This window comes from Barbus barbus (genome assembly GCF_936440315.1).
Source record: "Barbus barbus genome assembly, chromosome: 38".
Taxonomy (NCBI): domain Eukaryota; kingdom Metazoa; phylum Chordata; class Actinopteri; order Cypriniformes; family Cyprinidae; genus Barbus; species Barbus barbus.
In genome coordinates, this window is record NC_136716.1 from 4,158,945 (window position 1) to 4,182,736 (window position 23,792).

At 43.8% G+C, this 23,792-nt stretch overlaps 1 protein-coding gene across 1 annotated transcript in view; it reads left to right on the top strand.

The window, feature by feature from the left end:
• Positions 1-15,067: 15,067 nt before the first annotated feature.
• The window catches only part of LOC306857861 (angiotensin-converting enzyme-like), a 31,776-nt gene continuing 23,051 nt past the window's right edge, over positions 15,068-23,792 (top strand). The window contains exon 1 of the mRNA XM_079398098.1: positions 15,068-15,423. Coding sequence (XP_079254224.1) covers positions 15,214-15,423 — 210 coding nt within the window. The 5' untranslated portion in view covers positions 15,068-15,213. The remainder of the gene's footprint in view (positions 15,424-23,792) is intronic.

Sequence of the window (23,792 nt, forward strand, 5' to 3'; positions counted from 1 at the left end):
GTGAAAGTGGAACTAGCTGAAGTTCCTCTGCTAGCTGAACAACTGCTATTGTGATGAATGGGAATGCTAACAGATAGCTCTAGCTAGAAGTTATAGACCTCCCCTGAAATTGGTCATGCTGTGTTCTGATATGGTCATGGGAATGTTATGATTTAAAAGGAGGGGAAAATATTTCCCATATCTTTTGCTGTTGACGTCAAAGGCGTCCAATCAAGCTGCAGTATTTTGGAGAAAATTAATCTGTCACTTGATAATATGGCTAATACTAACACAATATTAACCAAGTGTTTGTTCCATGGGTCAGGTAGGTAGATCACGCTTCAGCTGCTGTTTATGCATTTACAAAATTCTCAGTTTTCTATGTCTACGTTAGGGGATTTTCCTATACAACTGAAACTAGTTAAGAACCACTGTTATAGCTTTGTGTTTATATGTTGATTGATGTAAATGAGAAACAGTGTTGCGCATTCAAGACATTTCATTGCATTCCCCCCTCCTGGTCTATATACATTTGGTGGATACTCTGAAATCACATTTTTCATAATGTCAGTGAGAACCCTGCTGTTTTATGATTTTAACATACTTGAAAACACTAATGTATCCAACAATTGCTCTGAGATGACTTCATTTAACAGGAATATGGACAGCGTGAATTGGTGCCAGCCACAGCGTTTCCAAAAAAACACTCAAGAGAGCTGCATGGGAGTTTGGACAAGCTGCTACCGCAGTTCTCTTTCTAAAAAGCCAGTTCGCCTAAAATCAACCTAATACATCCTAAACAAACCTCAGCTTACATCCATGGATACACATTCTTGATTGTTAGTAATTATTTACACTCCCGTTACAGAACAAATCATATCTTGTTCTGTTTATATCTGTATTGTCTCTCTTAGACAATAACAAGATTAAATGGAGAACAATCACTTTTGATACAGCATCCTGCTTCTTAAACGTCATCTGTTTTTAGTTTAAGAAAAGATCTCTAAACAGTGAGATCTTTCTGAGAAGACTTGCCAAGATAAGCAAAATCTGCAGATATTTCAGTTCACTGAAAGACCTGAGCTGCTAGATAGTTTTATACTCTCTCACAGGATGACAAACAATTGTCTCATTTGTGGCTAGTTTTAATGTCCCCTAATAAATTTGAGGAAGTACACACTTAACTGAGTTCAACAAGTCTCTTGAGTCATGAAAAAGCAAACTTTGAGCGATTAAATCATCTGGGCTGTGCCAATAAGAATTAAAATATGACCAGGCTGGAATTAAAGAGCTTCAAGGGAGACCTTTGAAGAACAAAACCAAACAAAAGTAGAAGAAAACAGCCAGACATGTTCTCCATGCTGGAGCAGGTTTTTGTGCATCAAGCCGATCAGATGAACCCAGCGTGGGTTTTCCCTGGCTCAGTGTTGTGCTAGACTTCCCTTATCTCTGCAGATTGGGTGTTGTGAGCAATCACAGCTCTGACACACTTCACAGAGTTCCATTACAGCTCCCGAATTGAATTACCAGCTGAAGTGACTGTGAGCTGGAGACTGAGCTGTGGATGTTTCTGTGACAGAGCTTCTGTGGAAAGTTCATTCATTTCTCATGCTCAGGTATCTCCAAGTCAGCCAGATGATCAACACATTTATTGCAAGGAAATACATTTTTCTTTATCCACAGATGCACGTACACTTGGCAGGCTTGGTTTGATTATAACACACTCTGGTGTGAATGCTCTGTTAGTGTAGCTGATTTGAACAAATGTGAACGCTGCTCTGAAACTATAGTGTGCTCCAAAAATCCACATCCCAGTCCACTTTCTTAACAAACCCGACCGATAAATGAACACAACACAGACCAAAGACATCTAAACAAACCAAAAACAGGATGTAATGTCACACGATGTGACTCTAAAAAGGACAGAGTGCTCAAGCATACCTGGTTCTTCTCGTCATAGGAGATAAATTGAAATTGGAAACGCTGACTTCTTACAGCAGATCTCCATGTCTGAATTTTTGTCACTGTTTTGACTCCTTTACATATTTTTTAAGCTCTTTGTAGGTTATAAGCTGTTTAAAATATCACCTCGTACACGCATACAACGAGTGCACACTGCTCCGGGTGTGTGTTCACGGTGTGTGTGTGTGTTCACTGCTGTGTGTGTGCACTATGGATTGGTTAAATGCAGAGCACGAATTCCGAGTATGGGTCACCATACTTGGCAGTATGCCACTTCACTTCACTTCACTTCACTTCACTTCATTTAGTCCAGCACACAGCATTGTTTTTGATGTTCAATAAGTTCACAAAATTACGTCATAAAAGCTGTTCAAATTAGGTTGTGACCGAATCCTCATGCTTTTTGTTTTAAACTTTAGGGTCAATGTTAACAATGACTGAGTGAACACTAAGTGAACCAGAATTAAATGTATAATTTTCTTTTCTGGTATGGACCTACAAGTGTAAACATACTCTATCCAGGTAGCAAATATTACATGCTATTCACAACCCATTTTATTTGCTGTATAGGTCAGCCAAAAATTAAAATTCTGTCATCACTTACTATTATAACATTCCCAACCCAATAGACTTTTGTTCATCTTCAGAAAACAATTTAAGATTTTAAGATTTTGTCATAATACAGGTGCATCTCAGAAAATTAGAAAATAATTTCAAAAAGTGAAACTTTCATATATTTTAGATTCATTAAATGTAATGTAAATATTTTGAGATACTGACTTTCATGAGCTGTAAGCTCTAATCATGAAAATTAAAACGAAAAATCGCAAAATGGCCTCAAACAATTAGTAAATAAACTAATGTTATGTTATGTTTTCTAATACACGCACGCACGGATTGGATGTATTCAAACAGCGCTGCACGAGCTTGCGGCGCCAGGGTTCAAAGTCCAAAGCGTGAGAAAAATCTGTTACTCATCATTTGCTCAGCAACATTTTTATAATTTTTTTAAAGACATGTGACAATGTGATACGTGCGACAAACATCTTCCCAAATTCGTAATGAGAATCATTTAAATATCTGCATGCTGTTATCAACAAAAAGTATCTTCCTGCGGGTGTCTGCCAAAATAAAATCCATCAACATTCATAAATGTTAGTATTGTAATTTTACTGTTGTTCTGTAAAATAAAATAAAAAATAAGACCATAATAATGATAATAATAATTACCCTACAACAGCTCTATACATTTATTATAACATTCCCACAAAGTGTTCAAATTGTTCAAACTGTAATATATTCTAATGTTTTAAAAGAAGTCTCTTCTGCTCATCAAGGCTGCATTTATTTGTACAGTAAAAAAAATACATGCCTGATTCAAGAAGGGGGTCTAAAAAATGGCCAAAAATATTATTTTAGTAACTTATCAATTTTTGTCAGGGGTGGTAAAGGAAGAGGAATCAGTTGCAGGGATAACAGATTTATTGAGACTCAAACACAAAACAGGAACTCAGGAACTATCTGCTGCACGAGAGGGTAACCAGGAGAGATTCCAGCCAGGTCCGTGGCAGAGATGAACAACTCAGCAGGAAGCGTCTAGGAAAGGGGTTTCTGAGGGATAGGCAGAGGGCAACAGTCCAAGAGCTACGAGGTAGACCAACTCCGTAATGAAACTCCAGGATGCAGGAAATGGCAACAGTGAGAGAGAGCGGGAGACTGGTTCCAAGAAGACGAAGGCAGAAGCCAGGCTGGCTTAACTGGGGTCTCCTGAGGCTGGTGAACAAGGCTGACAATGGTTGAGCAGCTAGATGGACAGAACCAGAAGGGCAAGGGAGCAGGCGATGATGAGCAGCCAGGGATGGGATGGAGGAGGCAGGCAGGAGGGAGTCCAGCAGCCAGAGCCAATGGGGGAACTGGGGAGCAAAAGGGAAAAAGGAAAAACAAAACTAAAAAGGCAGGAGCTCAAAACAAGGAACTAGATAGCACTAAACTAAATCAAAAGAAAAATCCCTAATCTCAAAAGGTAAAAAATAAATTTGAGGAAAAAACAGAACTAGACTTAGGCTTGACAACAACAGGAGCAAGATAACCGTCAGAGACAAGAGCCAGGTTAACTCAGCAAAGCAGAGATTCGATCTGGCACAGGACAGAAAACAAGAGGAGAATATAAAGGGTGACTAATTACCTCAAACAGGTGTCAACCCTAATAAGATAATAAGGTAACAAGAGGGGCGGGGTAACAATAGACCACATGACACACACAATTACCAACTGACAGCCATGTGCTTCAGACAGACCAGGACACAACATAAACAAACCCAGATCAGACCGGCGCCTTAACAGTACCCCCACCTCCAGGAGCGACCCCGGGCGCTCCAGGAACAGAGGAGGCCTGTCGACGGTGGAAATCCTCGATCAAGGAGTGGTCCAAGATATCCCGAGACGGCACCCAACACCTCTCCTCAGGACCGTACCCTTCCCAGTCCACAAGGTACTGGTATCCCCTGCCACGCCTTCTGGCGTCCAACAGCCTCCTAACAGAAAACGCTGGGGAACCGTCAATGAGACGGGGGGGAGGGGGGGAAGGAGCAGACACACCAGGGTTCAAAGGGGAAGAAATAACAGGCTTGACGCGAGACACGTGAAAGACAGGATGGACACGAGCAAAGACAGATGGGAGCCTGAGCCGCACCGCCGCCGGACTTAAGACCTTGGTAATGCGGTATGGCCCTAAGAACCTGGGTGCCAGCTTGCGTGCTGGCACCTTAAGGGGCAGGTCCTTAGTGGAAAGCCATACCCTCTGCCCACAGACATACTTGGGTGCAGGTGTCCGACGACGATCAGCTGCCACCTTGGCACGTCTCCCCGCCTGAATGAGCGCCTTCCTGGCTCTTTCCCATGTGCGTCTGCATCTCTGGACAAAGGCCTGGGCGGAGGGAACTGAGGCATCAGGTTCCTGTGAAGCAAATAGAGGAGGCTGATAACCAATAGAACTTTGAAAAGGGGACATACCAGTGGCCGCCACAGGAAGAGTATTGTGGGCATACTCTGCCCAGGTGAGCTGCTGGCTCCAGGAGGCGGGATTGTGTGATGCCAGACAGCGGAGCATCCGCTCCAAATCCTGGTTGGCTCGCTCAGACTGCCCATTGGTCTGCGGATGAAATCCTGACGTCAGACTCGAAGAAGCACCGATCAGACGACAGAATTCCTTCCAAAAATGGGAAACGAACTGGGGCCCCCTGTCAGAGACCACGTCTTTGGGAAGACCATGAATCCTGAAGACGTGATCGACTACCACCAGAGCAGTTTCCTTAGCAGAGGGCAATTTAGGTAGGGGAATAAAATGAGCCGCCTTCGAAAAGCGGTCCACCACCGTCAAAATCACGGTATTGCCCGTGGAGGAGGGGAGGCCAGTGACAAAATCCAGGGCAATATGGGACCAAGGGCGGGAGGGAATCGGCAAAGGCCGCAGCAGACCAATGGGAGGCTTGTTAGAAGTCTTGTTCTGGGCGCAAACCGAGCAAGCAGCCACGAACTGTCTGACATCATGGTGCAGAGACGGCCACCAAAAGCGCTGACGGGCAGAAGCCAACGTCCTCCGCACACCTGGATGGCAGACCAGCCTAGAAGAATGACTCCACTCCAGAACTGAAGGGCGCAACGGACCTGGAACAAACAACAGACCAGTCGGGCAGCCTCTCGGAACCTCCACCCCCCGCAAGGCCTCCCTGACCCGCCTCTCAATACCCCAGGAAACAGCCGCCACCACGACACCCCGGGGCAAAATAGTGTCGGGCGGTAACCCGCTCCCCGGACTGGCAAAGAGACGAGACAGGGCATCCGGCTTGATATTCTTGGACCCAGGCCTGTACGAGAGGGTGAAACGGAACCGGTCAAAGAAGAGAGCCCACCTGGCCTGCCGAGAGTTCAACCTCCTGGCCGAACGGACATATTCAAGGTTCTTATGATCCGTCCAAACCAAGAAGGGCTCCGCCGCCCCCTCCAGCCAGTGTCGCCACTCACCCAGTGCCAGCCTCACCGCAAGCAGCTCACGGTTACCGACATCATAGTTCCGTTCTGCCGGGCTCAGGCGGTGCGAGAAGTATGCACAAGGGTGCACCTTCCCATCAAGGGGGGATCTTTGAGAAAGAACCGCCCCGACCCCGACCTCAGAAGCGTCAACCTCCACAATAAACTGCAGATCAGGGTCTGGAACAGACAAAACAGGTGCAGATGTGAAACATAATTTAAGTTTCGTAAAAGCCCCCTGTGCCTGCTCCGTCCACCTGAAAGGAACACAAGTGGAGGTTAGAGCAGTTAAAGGAGCAGCAGTTTGACTATAGTTCCGGATGAAACGCCGATAAAAATTGGCGAATCCCAGAAACCGCTGCAATGCTCTACGAGAGTCGGGGACTGGCCACTCAGAGACGGCCCTTACCTTGGCAGGATCTACCTTAACCCCCTCCGCCGAGATTATCTGTCCCAGGAACGGAACTGAGTCTGCGTGGAATGTGCACTTCTCCGCCTTGACATACAGCTGGTTCTCAAGTAACCTCTGCAGCACCTGACGGACATGCTGAGTGTGTACCTGCAATGACGAAGAAAAAATTAAAATGTCATCAAGGTACACAAAGACAAATCTATTGATCATGTCTCTAAGCACATCGTTAATCAGGGCTTGGAAGACAGCTGGGGCATTAGTAAGCCCGAAGGGCATAACCCGATATTCAAAGTGCCCAGTATGGGTGTTAAAAGCTGTCTTCCACTCATCCCCTTCCCTTATCCGAACCAAGTGGTAGGCATTGCGGAGGTCCAACTTAGTGAAGATTCTCGCTCCCTGCAGCAGCTCGGGAGCTGAGGACATCAGCGGCAGGGGGTACCGATTCTTTACGGTGATGTCATTCAGCCCACGATAATCGATGCAGGGGCGCAAGGAACCGTCCTTCTTTTCCACAAAGAAGAACCCCGCACCTGCAGGAGAAGAGGAAGAACGGATGAGGCCAGCTGCCAAAGACTCCTGGATATACTTATCCATAGCCTCCCTCTCGGGCGCTGAGAGAGAATAAAGGCGACCACGAGGCGGAGAAGTGCCTGGGAGAAGGTCGATGGCACAGTCATAGGGTCTGTGAGGAGGGAGAGATGCCGCCCGTGACTTGCTAAAAACCCTCCGAAGATCGAGGTACTCAGCAGGAACACCGGTCAGATCCGCAGTCTGCTCCTCCTGAAACACAGAACAAGAAAAACCAGCAGACGAGGCAACCCCAAGGCAAAACTTATGACAAAATGAGCTCCATGCCAACACAGAATTCTCAGCCCAACCAATGTGAGGGCTGTGTTTCACCAACCACGGGTGCCCCAGCACAATGGGTGTGCTGGGAGACTCGAGGAGGTAAAACGTAATCTCCTCACAATGGTTGCCGGAAACGGTTAAACTTACAGGGGGAGTGACGTGAGTAACTTGGGTGAGGATGGCGCCATTGAGAGCCCTGGCAATGAGTTTCGTCTTGAGAGGGGTAAGGGGAATGCCCCACCGGGCCACCAGGGTGGCATCAATGAAATTCCCCTCAGCCCCAGAATCCACCAGGGCTGAGCATGGTCTTGAAAAAGGCCCCCACTTGACAATGGCAGGCAGCTGGGTACGAAATATGGGGGAATCGGGTACAGGGGTAACGCTCACCAATACTTCCCCATCTACTGGCGAGCTCTGACTTTTAAAGGACATGTTGCAGCAAAATGTCCAGACTTCCCACAGTAGAAGCAAAGTCGTTGATTGAGGCGTCGTTGCTTCTCCTCCGCTGCCAGACGGGTACGCCCAACCTGCATGGGCTCCACTTCAGGAAGTGGCTCAGGGTGAACAATAGCGGCTTCCGAAACAGAACGAGGAGAAATGGGCCAAGAAGGATGAGCCAGGATCCGTTGACGGCGTAGATTGATGCGCGTCTCGACACGAAGTGCCAGATCCACCAGGTCATCAAATGAAGCCGGCAGATCATGGATAGCAATCTCGTCCTGAATCTCAGGATTGAGGCCCTCTCTGAAAACATCCCACAAAGCTGCTTGATTCCAACCACAAAGCACAGCCAGAGTCCGGAACTGAATGGAAAAATCCGTAACTGATGACTTGCCCTGCCTCAGTCTCACCAGCTGACTGGCTGCCTCCTTGCCAGCGACTGATCGGTCAAACACCTTGATCATCTCCTGACGAAACAGCTCAAATGTGGCACAGTAAGGCTCTTGCTTCTCCCAGACAGTAGTCCCCCACTCCCGGGCCCTCCCAGTGAGTAGGGTAATAACAAATGCCACCTTTGCTGCTTCGGAAGCAAATGTTGTGGGCTGCAGGGTAAACGTGATCGCACACTGGGACAGGAATGGGCGACAAGCCCTAGGATCCCCATCATAAAGTGGCGGAGGGGGCACTCTAGGTTCTGGCGCTACCCGGGCAAGAACAGGAGATGAAACAGAGGCAGCGGCTGCAGTCCGAAGGCTGTCCTGGTCCCGCCTCAACTCCCTGACTTGATTAGTGAGTTCAGTAACTTGGGAGGACATGGCCTCTACGCCTCTGGTGGTTTCTGAGAGTCGCGTAGCATGTTGACCCAGCAGCACCCCCTGCTGGAGGACGGCTGTCCGGATCTGGTCAGGCCCCGCTGATTCCATACTGGCCAGATCGAACTGTCAGGGGTGGTAAAGGAAGAGGAATCAGTTGCAGGGATAACAGATTTATTGAGACTCAAACACAAAACAGGAACTCAGGAACTATCTGCTGCACGAGAGGGTAACCAGGAGAGATTCCAGCCAGGTCCGTGGCAGAGATGAACAACTCAGCAGGAAGCGTCTAGGAAAGGGGTTTCTGAGGGATAGGCAGAGGGCAACAGTCCAAGAGCTACGAGGTAGACCAACTCCGTAATGAAACTCCAGGATGCAGGAAATGGCAACAGTGAGAGAGAGCGGGAGACTGGTTCCAAGAAGACGAAGGCAGAAGCCAGGCTGGCTTAACTGGGGTCTCCTGAGGCTGGTGAACAAGGCTGACAATGGTTGAGCAGCTAGATGGACAGAACCAGAAGGGCAAGGGAGCAGGCGATGATGAGCAGCCAGGGATGGGATGGAGGAGGCAGGCAGGAGGGAGTCCAGCAGCCAGAGCCAATGGGGGAACTGGGGAGCAAAAGGGAAAAAGGAAAAACAAAACTAAAAAGGCAGGAGCTCAAAACAAGGAACTAGATAGCACTAAACTAAATCAAAAGAAAAATCCCTAATCTCAAAAGGTAAAAAATAAATTTGAGGAAAAAACAGAACTAGACTTAGGCTTGACAACAACAGGAGCAAGATAACCGTCAGAGACAAGAGCCAGGTTAACTCAGCAAAGCAGAGATTCGATCTGGCACAGGACAGAAAACAAGAGGAGAATATAAAGGGTGACTAATTACCTCAAACAGGTGTCAACCCTAATAAGATAATAAGGTAACAAGAGGGGCGGGGTAACAATAGACCACATGACACACACAATTACCAACTGACAGCCATGTGCTTCAGACAGACCAGGACACAACATAAACAAACCCAGATCAGACCGGCGCCTTAACAATTTTAAGTTAAATTGTGCTTTGTTGGTATAATGTCTGATAGAAATGTTCAGTGTTAATTAAATATTTTAATTTAAATGTTTTTTTTTTAAATATTGATTTTTTTATTTGAAAAGCAGGGCAAAACAGTAAAAAGCACATTTTGGCTATTTAATATATGCAATGGTGAAAAAATGGCAAAATAGGCCTACATGGGGAAAAATGTGAAAAACCGTGTTCGGTATTTGGCCTTCAGCCCAGTGTTTCATTTTATATGGCTTCAGCCAAGAATTTTAATTTCGGTGCATCCCTACTTTGGTCCACCGAAAAAGGGGGAGGTACATATTAAAAGGTTATAATTCCTTAACCATTCCTCCAATTTTGATGTGAATACCCTAAAATTAAAGCTCAGAATGTGAACTTTAAAGGACATATCTATTATATAACTGTAACTTGAATATGTTTTGGTCACCAGCTAAAATAACTAAAATTGTGCCTGTCCAAATATATATGGACCTAACTGTATATGGTCTTGGTGTGAATAGGCCAATGCCCCCCAACAATGCATGTAAAATAGAACATTAAGGAAAAAACTACGGAAAATGACTCACACACTTATAGGGGACTCACACTGAGCTATAAAAAAACTTGTTGTCTTCAAATGTGCACAATGTGGATGTTTTGGTACAAGAACTTGGGAGGAAATCCCAGATTCCCTAATGAGGTTTAAATTGCAGGGTTGTGGTGTGTATCTTACTGCTGTGAAATAATAACAGTACATTTTGCAAACCAGAAGCAGGTTTTAATCTCCAAGGCTGTTCTAGTTTGGTTCCAAGCTTATGTTATGTTCCAGTTTTAAGATGTGACAGCAGAGTCTAAACAATGCATTTCACATGGATAACAGTGAAACAGAATAGCAAACGTATAAAACTCACTGCCATCATGTTAAGAACAATTTATTTCTTGTATTGTAGATAATTCAGCATTTTCAGTTTGGCAGAAATGCACATGTTTAGAGACACAAAAAACGATCCACGTATCCTGAATCACCATTTATAGAACCCTGTGCTGTTTTAAAACAGAATCCTTATGGTGACTTTTCACGCTGAAACATTATGACATCCATACCAAAAATGAATGAATTAACGCAAACACAATTAATACAGTTAAAGTGTCACGAATGAAAATGTGTAGGTTACTAATGAAAGAACAGTTGTTGGTGAAAAAAAAAAGAATAGTTCACTCAAAAATTTAAATTTTACTCACACTCAGTCCATCCAAGATGTAGATGAGTTTGTTTTTCATCAGAACAAGTTGGAGAAATTTAGCATTCCATCACTTGCTCACCAATGGATCCTTTGCAGTGAATGGGTGCCGTCAGAATGAGAGTCCAAACAGCTGATAAAAACATCACAATAATCCATAAATAATCCACACCACTCCAGACCATCATTTAATCTTGTGAACTGCATGTTTGTAATACTTTTCTTTCTCAAATATGTTCCCAATAAAGAAGCAACAAACTCATCTACATTTTGGATGGCCTGAGGGTGAGTACATTTTAATTTTGGGGTGAACTATTCCTTTAAAATCGCTCTGCTTGCACGACTCTGTTTTTAGGCAGACTTTATAAACATAAGCATCCTGATTTCGAAAATCTCCATAGAGCCTGACAATCAGATTAGACCTTGCCAGATTAAGAGGCTTTTTTTTTGTTGTTGACATTTTTCTAGTCAATATGCATTGTGTGAACGGACAGTGGGTGTGCAGCCTGAGGCTACAGTACGACTAACACCGGGTCAGAAGTTGAACTTCAGCCAATTTGAGTAAATTGGTGAACAACAACACTTTTAACGAAATGACATTATATCAAGTAAACCATAAACCATTTCCACATGCAGCAAAACACTAATGGATATCACCATAAATACCCAGTTGATTAATCACAGTATAATAAGACAATTGCTTTGTATAACAAGTTTTCTGAAATGCAATGTTTAAATATGCAATCGAGGCATTATCTAATTAAATACACATTAAATTGAGAAAACGGCCTTTAAAAATATGTATTGTAATTGAAATCTAGAGACACAAATTGAAGAAGTGTAATACAATAAAACCTTAAATGTGAATTCTGGATGCTTTCTTTCCACTAGTCTGAAAGAAGACTAGTTATGGAAGCAAAGTGTCCAAGAAGTAAAAAAAACAGTAGTTTTGGTTGTAATGCCTTGCCTTACATGAGCGTACAAGCTGACAGAAAGGAGTGAGTGTGTGTTAAGAAGGCTCAGATTTGCCGTGTGTAAAGTTTAACTTGCCAAGTGTCCTTGGCACAAGATATTTTGGACTCTCTAAAGGACCATGCTGTTTTCTTCATTTTTCACACCCCCAAAAACTGCCTAATAAGAGGTCATGCAGTGCAGATTTTTTCGGAGCAGGCAGGCAGTCGTTAGCTCAGTCAGCGAAGAACTCTGGACATGGTCATGACACCATAAACTGCCCTAAGCTGTCCTCTCAAAAAAAAAGCACATCACATAAATTCCAGGAGGATGACATGGTTTGCTCAAGGATTACGGACAGATTCTTCAGTACGCTCAGCTGGATGTGTGATCACGCACCTCTCCATTCCCAACACAAGAAGACTTGTTCTCAAAGTCACATGCAGGAATAAAATGACGGAGACCCTCTCTGATTGAGCAATACAATCTTCCCATCTTTCCTTGGGTTTCTCTGTGAAGTTTCCTGCACGTGCTTCACTGCAATGCCAAGTTCAGAACAATATCGTTACAGTTGAACCAAAAATGCAACACAGTTATTTTCTTTGCAATGGTATGCAATGCCACAACATCCATTCCAATGTTGAGAGACAGTTTCCTGTAGGAGGAGATGGAGCACTTGTAGATACAGTATGAAAAGGAAAAATCACAACGCTCATTATAGCTGCTGTAGGAATGCAGGTCAAGCCTTTCAAGTAAAAGAGCCAACTGTCTCATGCCATAGATGCACGTGTGAAATCTTTTTGCTGTGAAAGCTTCACTGATTTCCATAAAGCAAACTTAAGAATAACTTATATATTGTTAGTTTTGAATACAATTTTCACTCAGAAATTGCTATTAAATTACAAAGAAACACACTGAATTAAATGAGTTTTCGAAGTAGAAAGGATGAAATATTTTCATGTAAATCATACTTCAATAATCTTTTGTTTATAACTTTGAAAAAGCATTTTTGGCCACCAAGATGACTGACTTGCCTTATAGGGACTTTGCTACAGTGGACCAAAGGAACAGGTTTCAGTTTGAATAAATATTAAAATACATGACATTTTCTATTCTAAGAACAGGCTCTTCATGCAACATTGCAGATGTAATAACTGTAGAGCAAAAAGCTATTTAAACCACATCTACCTGCTTCTCTTATCTATCACTTTAAGATTAACCTCCTTAGTGAACAGAAAGCAATATTCTGCCTCTCTCTATAGAATCACTGATTGAACAGTGACTGAAGAGCTGGAGCTTGGCAGCTGTGCTACGCTATGCCTCAGTCTGCCAGATCATCTAACAGCAACAGTAATGCTGATGTCTTCAGAAAAGAAAGCCAGACAAAGAAATTATAACATTGGAGGAAACCCTTGTGAAAAAGTAGTACAAGTATAATGTATCTTTAACTAAAGAGTACTTTTTACTGATAGTATATACTGAATGCAATGTTTTTGTCTTAGCATGTTGTTTACAGTTATATTGAAATGTATTAGTTAAAATTTATATTAATGCATTTATTTGAACTAAAAACTTCTTTCTGACCCACTTAAGTACATCTTTGCACTATTAAAACTAAAGGTTCTTTATTGCATTAATGGTTCCATGAAGAACCTTTAACATCCACATAACCTTTCCATTCCACAAAATGAGCATGTCAGATACTTAGCCTAATTAACACAAGAGGAACGCACTCAAGCTAATCAACGCATAGGTATAAATACAGCTCACTTATCTCTATCCATTGATGGTTAATCAGCATCCCTACACCAGCCCTTCTCCACTCTTGAGTCCTTACCACTTGAGTTCTTACCACATTTATACGGGGGGGTACTCTGTGTTCGGGCCATTCCCGAGCTCGGAGCCCTTCCCCAGGACAGCACGCCAACTACGCATTACTATACTCACCAAATACGCATTACTATACTCGCCAACTACGCATTACTATACTCACAAAATACGCATTACTATACTCACCAAATACGCATTACTATACTCGCCAACTACACATTACTATACTCACAAAATACGCATTACTATACTCACCAAATACGCATTACTATACTCGCCAAATACGCATTTATTATAAAAATACGTAGTTACTATACTCGCCAACTACGAGTTACTATACTCGCCAACTACGCATTACTATACTCGCCAAATACGCATTACTATACTCGCCAAATACGCATTACTATACTCGCCAACTACAAGTTACTATACTCGCCAACTACGCATTACTATACTCGCCAAATACGCATTACTATACTCACCAAATACGCATTACTATACTCGCCAACAACGCATTACTATACTCACCAAATACGCATTACTATACTCGCCAAATACGCATTACTATACTCACCAACTACGCATTACTATACTCACCAAATACGCATTACTATACTCCAGCTAATTATATGTAAGTGTGAACTCGTGAAAGATACTTTATAGTGGAATAAGGTTCTTTAGATAAAAAAAGGGGTCTTTAAAAACTGTTCACAGAAAAGTTCTTAACAAAAATTCTTCTATGGAACTGCTGTGAAAACCCTTTCATATTTATGTAAATTCGTAATCACTTCTATGGTCTTTGAAATATGGTCAAAGTGTACTGCTGAATGTACTGACAAAAATTTATGATTAACTAAAATATGTTTTACTGTAATTTCTACTAAAAGTTCACCCCCTCCCCCCCAAAAAAACAAAATAAAATAATTAATTATCTTTACTTTCTATGATGTCATTCCAAATCTGTTCCACTTTCTGTTCCACAGAAGACAATTTTGAAAAGAAAAATCTTCAAAATATTTTATTTTATGTTCCAAAGACATAAAAATGGCATACAGGTTTGGAACGACAAAATAATACATAAATGATGACAGAAGGAGCATATTTTCTCTTTAATAAAAACAGACACAAATGCTGTCATACAGTAAGAAGAGCTATAAAACGAATGATCATTTGTTCTAAGAAGATAATAAATCTTTTGAGTTCATATCCACACTTCTCATTGAATGTCTTGGAAACCTCAACTGTTGGAAACACTCTTAAGATGTTTCCTAAAAGGTCTGAGAATCTCACTGCTGTCTCAGAGAAATCAATGATTTTTCTTTTTATAAAATCCAGGTGTCCAGAAGAAGTTCAGAGAGACTAAAAGGTAGAGGGAGATCCTGGTAGAGAGGAGGAAGGGGAGAGTAGGAGGGACAGACAGAGAGAGAGAGTGAAAGAGAGCAACTGTGTGTATCTTTCAAGAGAGAGGGTGGGTTGGGTTAAACTGGCACTTAAAACATCCGACTGTGGTTGCTCTGTGCCTGATTAACAGGGGAAAGGGGGAAGGAAGGAGACAGATAGGAAACAACCACAGGACAGGAGCATCCAGCAGTGAGAGTGTCAAGACGGCTCCTCAGGGAACTTTCATTCCTGCACTCTTCCCGTTCCTCACGTCGCAGCTGTGGTCCATTATGTACCGGGCAGTGGTGCTGCTGACTCTCGTCAGCACGAGTGCAGCTCTGAAACCCGAGTGGATCCCGGGGGATTATCCTATGACAGAGGCAGGGGCTGAAGGCTTCGTGAGCGACTACAACTCAACCGCCGAGCAGGTCTTCTACTTCAGCACAGAAGCCACCTGGAACTACAACACCAACCTGACAGACCACAATTCGCAGCTGCAGGTACTGTGAACGAACGATTTTACAGACACCCAGTAACACTGCTTGTAGTCTGACAAGGTACAACTGCACAAAACTTGATGTAACACAATCCACGATTGACTTGCATGTAGTAAGGCTGAATTCAGGCAGCGTGGTTCTGCTATCAAGCCTTTTTTGCATATAGGACTGATGAATCAGCCATTTCGACAGCTCTTTGGACAGCCTGTAATAATTTAACAGCTTACGACAAAACGTCACAATTACATGTCTTCCACTGGGTTTTATTGTGGGTATTGTGTTAATAGTAGACAGTTTGAGGATCCCTGTAAAGTTTCACTAAATCGAGTGAGAAAGAATTGCGTGAGAGTAGCATTCATTTGTGTTAAAAGGACGTGACTAATCATTACAAGAATAGATCCATGTGTCATCATTTCCTTGCTCTTTCACAGCTCATGAGAAGTTGGGTAAAGTTGTGTAAAGCATCTAAATGCAGCAGGTATTTATTTAAAAAACAAAACAAAGGAAGGTAATACAAGAATTCCAAGTAATACAAATGCACGCAGCTTTGTACACAAAGATGACTGACAACTCAGTGAACAAACAGAGTGCTATTTGTACACACACTGGAATAAGTAGGAACTAAACGAGACAAGTGTAACTAATCAGAAACCACAACAACAACCAAACACAGACATACTGTAGAAACTAAGAAAACAGGAACAAAACCAAACCAGACATGACATACACAGATGCGTATCACCAGTAAGGAAGAAGTGCTAGGGAAAGGTGATGATGAAACCCTGGAGGCCATGGACCATGTCAGAGCTGGAGACCCCCAAGGAGGAGCCAGCAAAAGAGATGCCCATGGTGGAACCGGTGGAGTGGATGACCATGGCAGAACCGTGAAATCGGAAACCTGAGGCAGAGCTGCTGGTGGAGGCCAGGACCAGGGCAACATCACAGGCTCAGAGGACTGATGTGAAGCTGGTGGGACAGAGGACAATGGTGGAGCTAAGGGAACGGGGGACCACGGTGACACCAAGGAGCAGCCTAACTAGATGGACATGCTTAGCTGAGGAGTCTAAGGTCCTGGACAGAACCGGGGAGTCTAACAAGCCAGACAGAACCGGTGGAAGAGGAAGGGCTTTAGGAGTTGGCTTCGAGGTGCTTAAGTTCAATATGGACAGGTCAATATCAATGCTGTCAAGGAGAAACCATTGAGATGTTGAAATCCCATTTGGGACTTTCTTTCCTATGGGATGTCAAGTGTTGGGCATTTCATAGTGGAAAAAGTACCAATCATGTTAAGAAATAAGCCGATAATTATTTAATGGACGATGTAATGGGTGATAACCAATAAATGGTTTATTTGAAAAAAAAAAAAAAAAAAAAACTCAATTCTAAATAAATTACAAAACACTATGTTGTCTAAATAGAAAATAAACTGACAACACCAATAAATTTAATAAAACAGTTTACAGTAAGTTTCCATTTATTAACATTAGTCAACTAGATTTGAGTTCAACATTTACTAATTATTAAAAGCAATACATTAAAATTATTTAATGGACCTGAGAACATGAACTAACAATGAACAGTTGTTGCAACATCAACATCAACACAAATTAAAAAATAAAGTAATAAATGTATTCATCATTGTTAGTTAATGGGATAGTTCACTCAAAATCAAACATTTTGACATCATTTACTCCCCTCATGTTGTTCAGAACCTATATAAATTTTTCTTCTGTTGAACACAAAAAAAGATATTTTGAAGAATGCGAGTAACCAACAGTTGAAAGTAGCCATTGACTTCCATATTTATTTATTTATTTGCATACCATGGACTTCAATGGCTACCAGGAACGGATTGGTTACCAACACTCTTCAAAATATCTTCTTTTAGGTTTGGAAAAACGTGTAGGTGAGTAAATGACAGATGTTCCTTTTTGGGTGAACTAAATCTTTAATGCAGTGACTTACTTTAGCTATTGTGAAAGGTTACCAAAATAGCAGCCAATAACAAATATAGTACAGAGTGTTATTCATCCCTAACGGATTCTGGTAGAATAAAAAGCTTATAACATCCCAGCATGGTAAAACAAACTGCTTCCTGAATCTGTTTCTCCATCCAATCTGTGTTTCAATGATAAAGCACTTCAGTTCAGTTCAAAGCAGAAAAACATAAGTTGATATAGACTGTGAACAAAAGTTTGACCGGATGCCAGTGTGATGAATGCAGAGGCGAGGTGGTCACCATTGCTCCCATTTCAACAAAATGGCGCCGCTGTGTTCGGACGCCGTTCAGGCCGCTCCGCTGAGATTTTGCTTTAACTTTAACAAAGCCAACCTCAAGCAGGTCATGCCGAACTTTTATCATGTATCCTGTCCAACTAGAGGACCAAACACACTGGATCATTGCTACACTCAGTTCAAGAATGCCTACAAAGCCCGCTCACTACCGGCTTTTGGCAAATCGGACCATGCCGCCATTTTCCTAACACCGGAATACAAACAAAGGCTTGTCCAGGATCCTCCGGTGCAGAGAGTAGTGACGCGCTGGTCCTCCCACTCAGAGGCTATGCTGCAGGTGGCTCTTGATGATGTCGACTGGGACATGTTCCAGGCGAGTTCTTCTGACGTCAGCGAGTTCACGGATGTAGCATTGAGCTTTGTAAACACGCTAACCGAGCAAGCTACAGAAACAATAACTGTAAGGACATTCTCCAATCAGAAACCGTGGGTGGACAGAACAATCTGTGCTGCGGTTAACATATGCAGCTTACAATGAGGCTCTTCTGACCGGGAATATGAGCGAGTACAAAGCATCGTGCTATGCTCTCCGACGCGCAGTAAGAGCCGCTAAACACAGATACAGAGAGAGAATTGAGTCTCATTTCCAGCTCAATGACTCTCGACAGATGTGGCAGGGACTGAGGACCATCTGTGCCTTCGGAAACAAATCCTCCGCTGAGGTGAGAGCAGATCCGTTGCTGGCCGGCCAGTTAAACATCTTCTACGACCGCTTCGATTGCAACAGCGGCGGCGCGTCTCTGCCGACCAGCGAGTCAGGAAGCAGCAGTCAGAGCAGCGATGATCCTGTAATCACCGTGTCGGAGGATGAGGTTCGGAGGGCGCTAAAGAAAGGGAATGTCAGGAAAGCAGCTGGACCTGATGGGATAACCGGCCGTGTTTTGAGGTCCTGCGCCGATCAGCTCGCTGGTTTGTTCACGTCTATATTTAATGAGTCCCTTGCTACCTCCGTGGTTCCCACCTCATTCAAAAAATCTGTCATTATCCCTGTGCCAAAGGACAATACACCCTCTTGCCTGAATGACCATTGCCCAGTTGCCCTCACACCTATAGTCATGAAGGTTTTTGAGAGACTTGTAAAGAGCCACATTTGCTCCTCCATCCCTGATACTTTGGACCCTCTTCAGTTTGCTTATCGCCCAAACAGATCCACTGACGATGCCATCTCTCACGTCCTCCACTCTTCCCTCACGCACTTAGACAGCAACAATGGGAATTATGTAAGGCTGCTATTCATTGATTATAGCTCAGCTTTCAACACTATAGTCCCCATCAAGCTGGCCTCTAAACTCACAGACCTCGGCCTAAACTCCTCACTCTGTGACTGGATTCAAGACTTCCTCACCGGCAGACCTCAAGTGGTGAAAGTTGGCCAGTTCACCTCAAACTCCATCACTCTGAACATAGGAGCCCCACAGGGCTGTGTCCTGAGTCCCCTGCTCTACTCTCTCTACACGCATGACTGCGTATCATCTCACAGCTCCACATCTATTGTCAAATTCGCTGGTGATACTGTGGTTCTGGGCCTCATCTCCAACATCGATGAGACCGCATACTTGGATGAGGTAGAGAGACTCACATCATGGTGCCAGGACAACTGTCTCTCTCTGAATGTGAGCAAAACTAAAGAGCTGATCATGGACTTTAGGAAGAGACAGCAGCAGCCCTACTCTCCTCTCAGGATCAGTGGGACCCCTGTGGAGAGGGTGAGTAACTTCAAGTACCTCTGTGTAAACATCTCCGAGAACCTGACTTGGACTACACACATCCAAACACAGGTTAAAAAAGCCAGGCAAAGACTGTACCATCTGCGACAGCTGAGGAAATTCAGGGTCTCACCAGCAATCCTGAAAAATTTCTATTCAGGGACCATAGAAAGTGTATTGACTCTGAAAGTGCATCTCAGTGTGGTATGGAAACAGCTCTAATCAGGACTGCAAAGCACTACAGAGAGTTGTACGCTTAGCTGAACGCATCTCAGGGTCTGCTCTCCCCTCTCTGCAGGACATCTACCTCAAACGTTGCAAAAGTAGAGCTGTCAAAATCATCAAGTACTCAAATCACCCTGGTAACCATCTATTCACTTTGCTTCCATCTGGTAAGCGCTTCCGTAGCCTGATGGCAAAAACTGAGAGACTTAGGAGGAGCTTCTTCCCCCAGGCCATCAGGCTCCTAAACTCTAACTCTGTGTCATAACATCACATGACTCCATGTTAACATCACTATATCAATAAGCTATTCATAATTTTTTCTACCTCATATTGCTGCTATTTAAATACTCTGTACAACTTTTTGCACATTCCTCTTATTACTATTTAAGTCAACAACATACTGACCTGCACATTTATATTTATATTTTTTATCTTTTTATTTTATTCTTTCTACTTTTCTTTTTCTTAATATTTGTTGATAATTGCACTGTCCTTGGAGTGGACCTGACCTACATTTCCCTGCTGGTTATACTCTGTATAATTGTGTATGTGACAAATAAAAAATCTTGATATCTTGAATCTTGAACACACACGCTCGTCTCCTTCAGACAGCTGTCTCAACACAGTTTCACAGCTGTCTCAACACTCACTCACAGCTTTTCAAATGGGTGCTGGCACCGCTAAAGGCTCAAACTGGACGCTCAACATCTGAACCAAACCTCAACACAAAAAGCTGTAAAAAGAGTTGCTAGTGAGCTGGGCAGAGCCTGAGCGACACCTGGTGTGAGGTCTATTATTTCAGACACATCAAACGAGGTGATCAAAGAGCCTCTGTTTTGGGCATCTCTATTGGAGGCGGCGGGCGCGAGGCCAGGTTGGTGCTGTGAGCGGGACTCGCCCTGACTGCGTATGAAGATAAAGCAGCACTGTATCAAAGCAGCACACCCGTCGCACTCATTCCATAGAGACCGCCGTCACAGGACGCTGCTCATGGTTATTGGAGCAGGTATTTTTGGTTTCACAGTCATCATGACCGTAGGCATGTTGGTGGTGTGCATTCAACAGATGGTTGACAGAGGTTATGCTAATGCGGCATATGCTGATGTGCCTTTCAGGCACTGTTGATGACTGCAGAGATTTAGAATAACACAAGCGAGAAGCCGCTTATGTCTGAAAATCAAATTAGACGAGAAAGTTGAAATTTCAAACCTCCAAGCAGCGTGGAAAACTTGGATTTCGTAATTAAAAACTTGTGTGGAAAGCCACGACCCCAAATGAACCATGATGCGATGCATGACGTCATGTAAACATGATGGCACCCATGCAAATAATGATTAGTTTGAAGCAAAAAAAATGCATCAACGAGTCAAAATTGCTGCATTACATTATTATGATAAAATCGTTTCGTAGTGTTTTAAAATGAGCTTTTCTGTTGATAATTCTCTAAATGGACGGCATAAACTGACATGGAGAGTTATAGAACATTATAGAACTGTATTTTTTTTCTCTCTCATCTGGCAGGCACTTTTATCCAAAGCAACTTGAATTTAATTTATGTTTATTGCATTTATGTTTCCTGAGGTGCACCTGTAATATTTTATGTATGAAAAATAAGGGTGTAATGGTTCACAAAATTCACAGTTCGGTTCGATACGACAAACTGGTGTCACGGTTCGGTACGTTTTCGATACGGGGGGCGGGGTAATTGGTTACGTCACAATGTTGGAAATATTTCTGTTTTAAACCATGAAGGCGAGCCAATGAATATCACACAAGCAACGTGCAAACTTTGCGCAAGATTTATGCTGGTGAACGTCTTAATCTCAGTCAATTCACTATGCAGAAAGTGAAAGTAAAAACGGAATGACGGCGCTTTCGGCATCTGACACCGCTTATTCTCTCAGAGACAAAGAGAGACGAATCTACTTCAACGTGCTGATAACAGTATATAGCTAACTGTTTTAATTTATTCCCTTAATATTTCTCTTGTGGCCAGCACATTGTTAAAAACAAAATGAGAACAAACGCATTTCATGTTAAACAGGTTGTTTTTGAAAGCTGGTGCTTGAAATAAAGCTTTTTAGGCTATTTCATTGATTTTTATTGATGACTGCCATGTTAATATTTTAATTATATGCCTATAATTCATTGTATAATAGACCTGTTTTAAAAGACCTTTTAAAAAACATTTTAATCTAGTAAATAGCCTAATCTTTTAACCTTCGCAGCGCGTCAGTTATGTGGTAATTATTGCAGGGCAAATTAATTGTATCTTAAATTAATAATAAAAGTAACTTCATAATAATAATAGTCCTAATAAAATAAGAATGTAACAGGCCTACATTAATTGGAAATGCCAAATCCTCTTAATAATGTCAATAATTTATGTTTTTGACAATATCTCTGGCTATCGTCGATACAAGATCATAGTCTTTTGACGCAACCCAGCAAGGGGAGGTTATCGTGGGGCCTTTCGCAGCGCATGCCACTGTCGCAACACGTTGCCGGTTCCCTTTCAGTCGGTCACTCCGATTCACATCGGGTGACCGACGAATTGGGATCTCGCTCAGAGAGACCAATCCACTTCGAGTGTAACTAAACGAGCCAATGCACATTGGCATGCAATTATTGCATCCAGCTGCCGTTGATCACAGCGCGAGTATTCAGCTTTTTGCTTCGGAGCCGAGCGGTTACATCGTTCTGCTCCTGACTTCTGCTGACGAGTGAATTCAACGAGTTGAGCACGCTCTTCGGAAGACTGGTACGGCGCTACTGCGGCGGTGGTTCTTCCCGTGCCGAGTGGATTGCACACATCAGGTTGCACTATCCCCTGTTTGTGTTGCAGGCAACCATCTCCCCTGTGCGCTTCAGCACGCTAAAATAACTTTTTCCCTAAAAGAGCATTCACGGGTGAGTCTTTTTAAAGACTACGTTGTATCTGGCAAATTCAACGTTACATCTTTGCTACAGACGTGTCACCCGTGCGTTTCTGGATGCGGTCGTTACCTGGCACCGGCTGATGGTCACGATCACTGCCTCACGTGCCTGGGCAGTAAGCACGCTGGGGTGGCGTTTGTGAATGAGTCATCTTCTCATTGTGGGAAGATGGTCATCTCGGTGTTGTGGGCCAGGCTCCGTTACCTCGACAAAGGGGCGGAGCTCTGTTGCCTCTGCCTCGATCTGGTTCTCGTTCTGGCTGCAGACAGACAAGGACTACTTCAGGCGGTGGCACGGGTGGTCTGAGGATTACAGTGGTGGCAAACCCTCCAGGGAATCAACCCTCGAGGCACCATCGCTCCTCTTGCGTTCCAAAATCAGTAGAGCTGCCAGTGGAACATGCTGGGTCCTCTACAAGAGGCATACCAGCAGTATCCTTGGCGCTCCTCCCGACGACCAGATGTCGATCACTGCATCGGAGGGTGAGCCAGAGCTTTCTGGGGAAAAAGATTCGGCTGCGCTGCTGCTCCAGCAGTAGCAATGGCTGAGTCGGATCCAGAAATGATGGCTATGCTTTCCTGAGAGGGTAGGGCTCAAGTGGAGACCTCCACCGTGTCCCGGGCTCTCAAGGTTGGATGACTGGTTTCTCGGGGTAGCTTGTGCTGGTTCTCAGCGCCATGCCCCAGTGCCTCTCTTCCCAGAGGCGCATGGGGAGTTTACAAGGTTGTGGACAGCACCTTTTACTGCCAGAAACCGACCTGCTAGCTCCTCCTCCCTTACCACCCTCGATGGTGGTGCAGCTAGGGGGTATACGGGGGTCCTACCGGTCAGTTGCGATGCAGTTGTGTCCTAATACCGCCTCCACCTGGCAGGGCAAACCGTGCCTCCTCTTCCGGGCCTGTAGGTACTGGTAGGCCTGGTCTGTCCGGCGATGCTTTTGTGGCCTGTGGAGAAGCTGCCTCCACCTTACTCTACGGTGTTACTGCAGGTTCTTCAGGCTAAAAGCACTGAGGGACATGCACGAGGGTGGTCACGATCAGGAAGTTCTGAAAGAGCTTCGTACCGCTACTGACCTCGCACTACAAGCGACGAAGGTCCGAAGGTCCAACGAATCCTTCAGTTTGTAATGCGTACCGAATTGAAAGCCTTGTAACGAAAGGTTCAATACAAATACGTGTATCGTTACACCCCTACTCAAAAACTGTCATA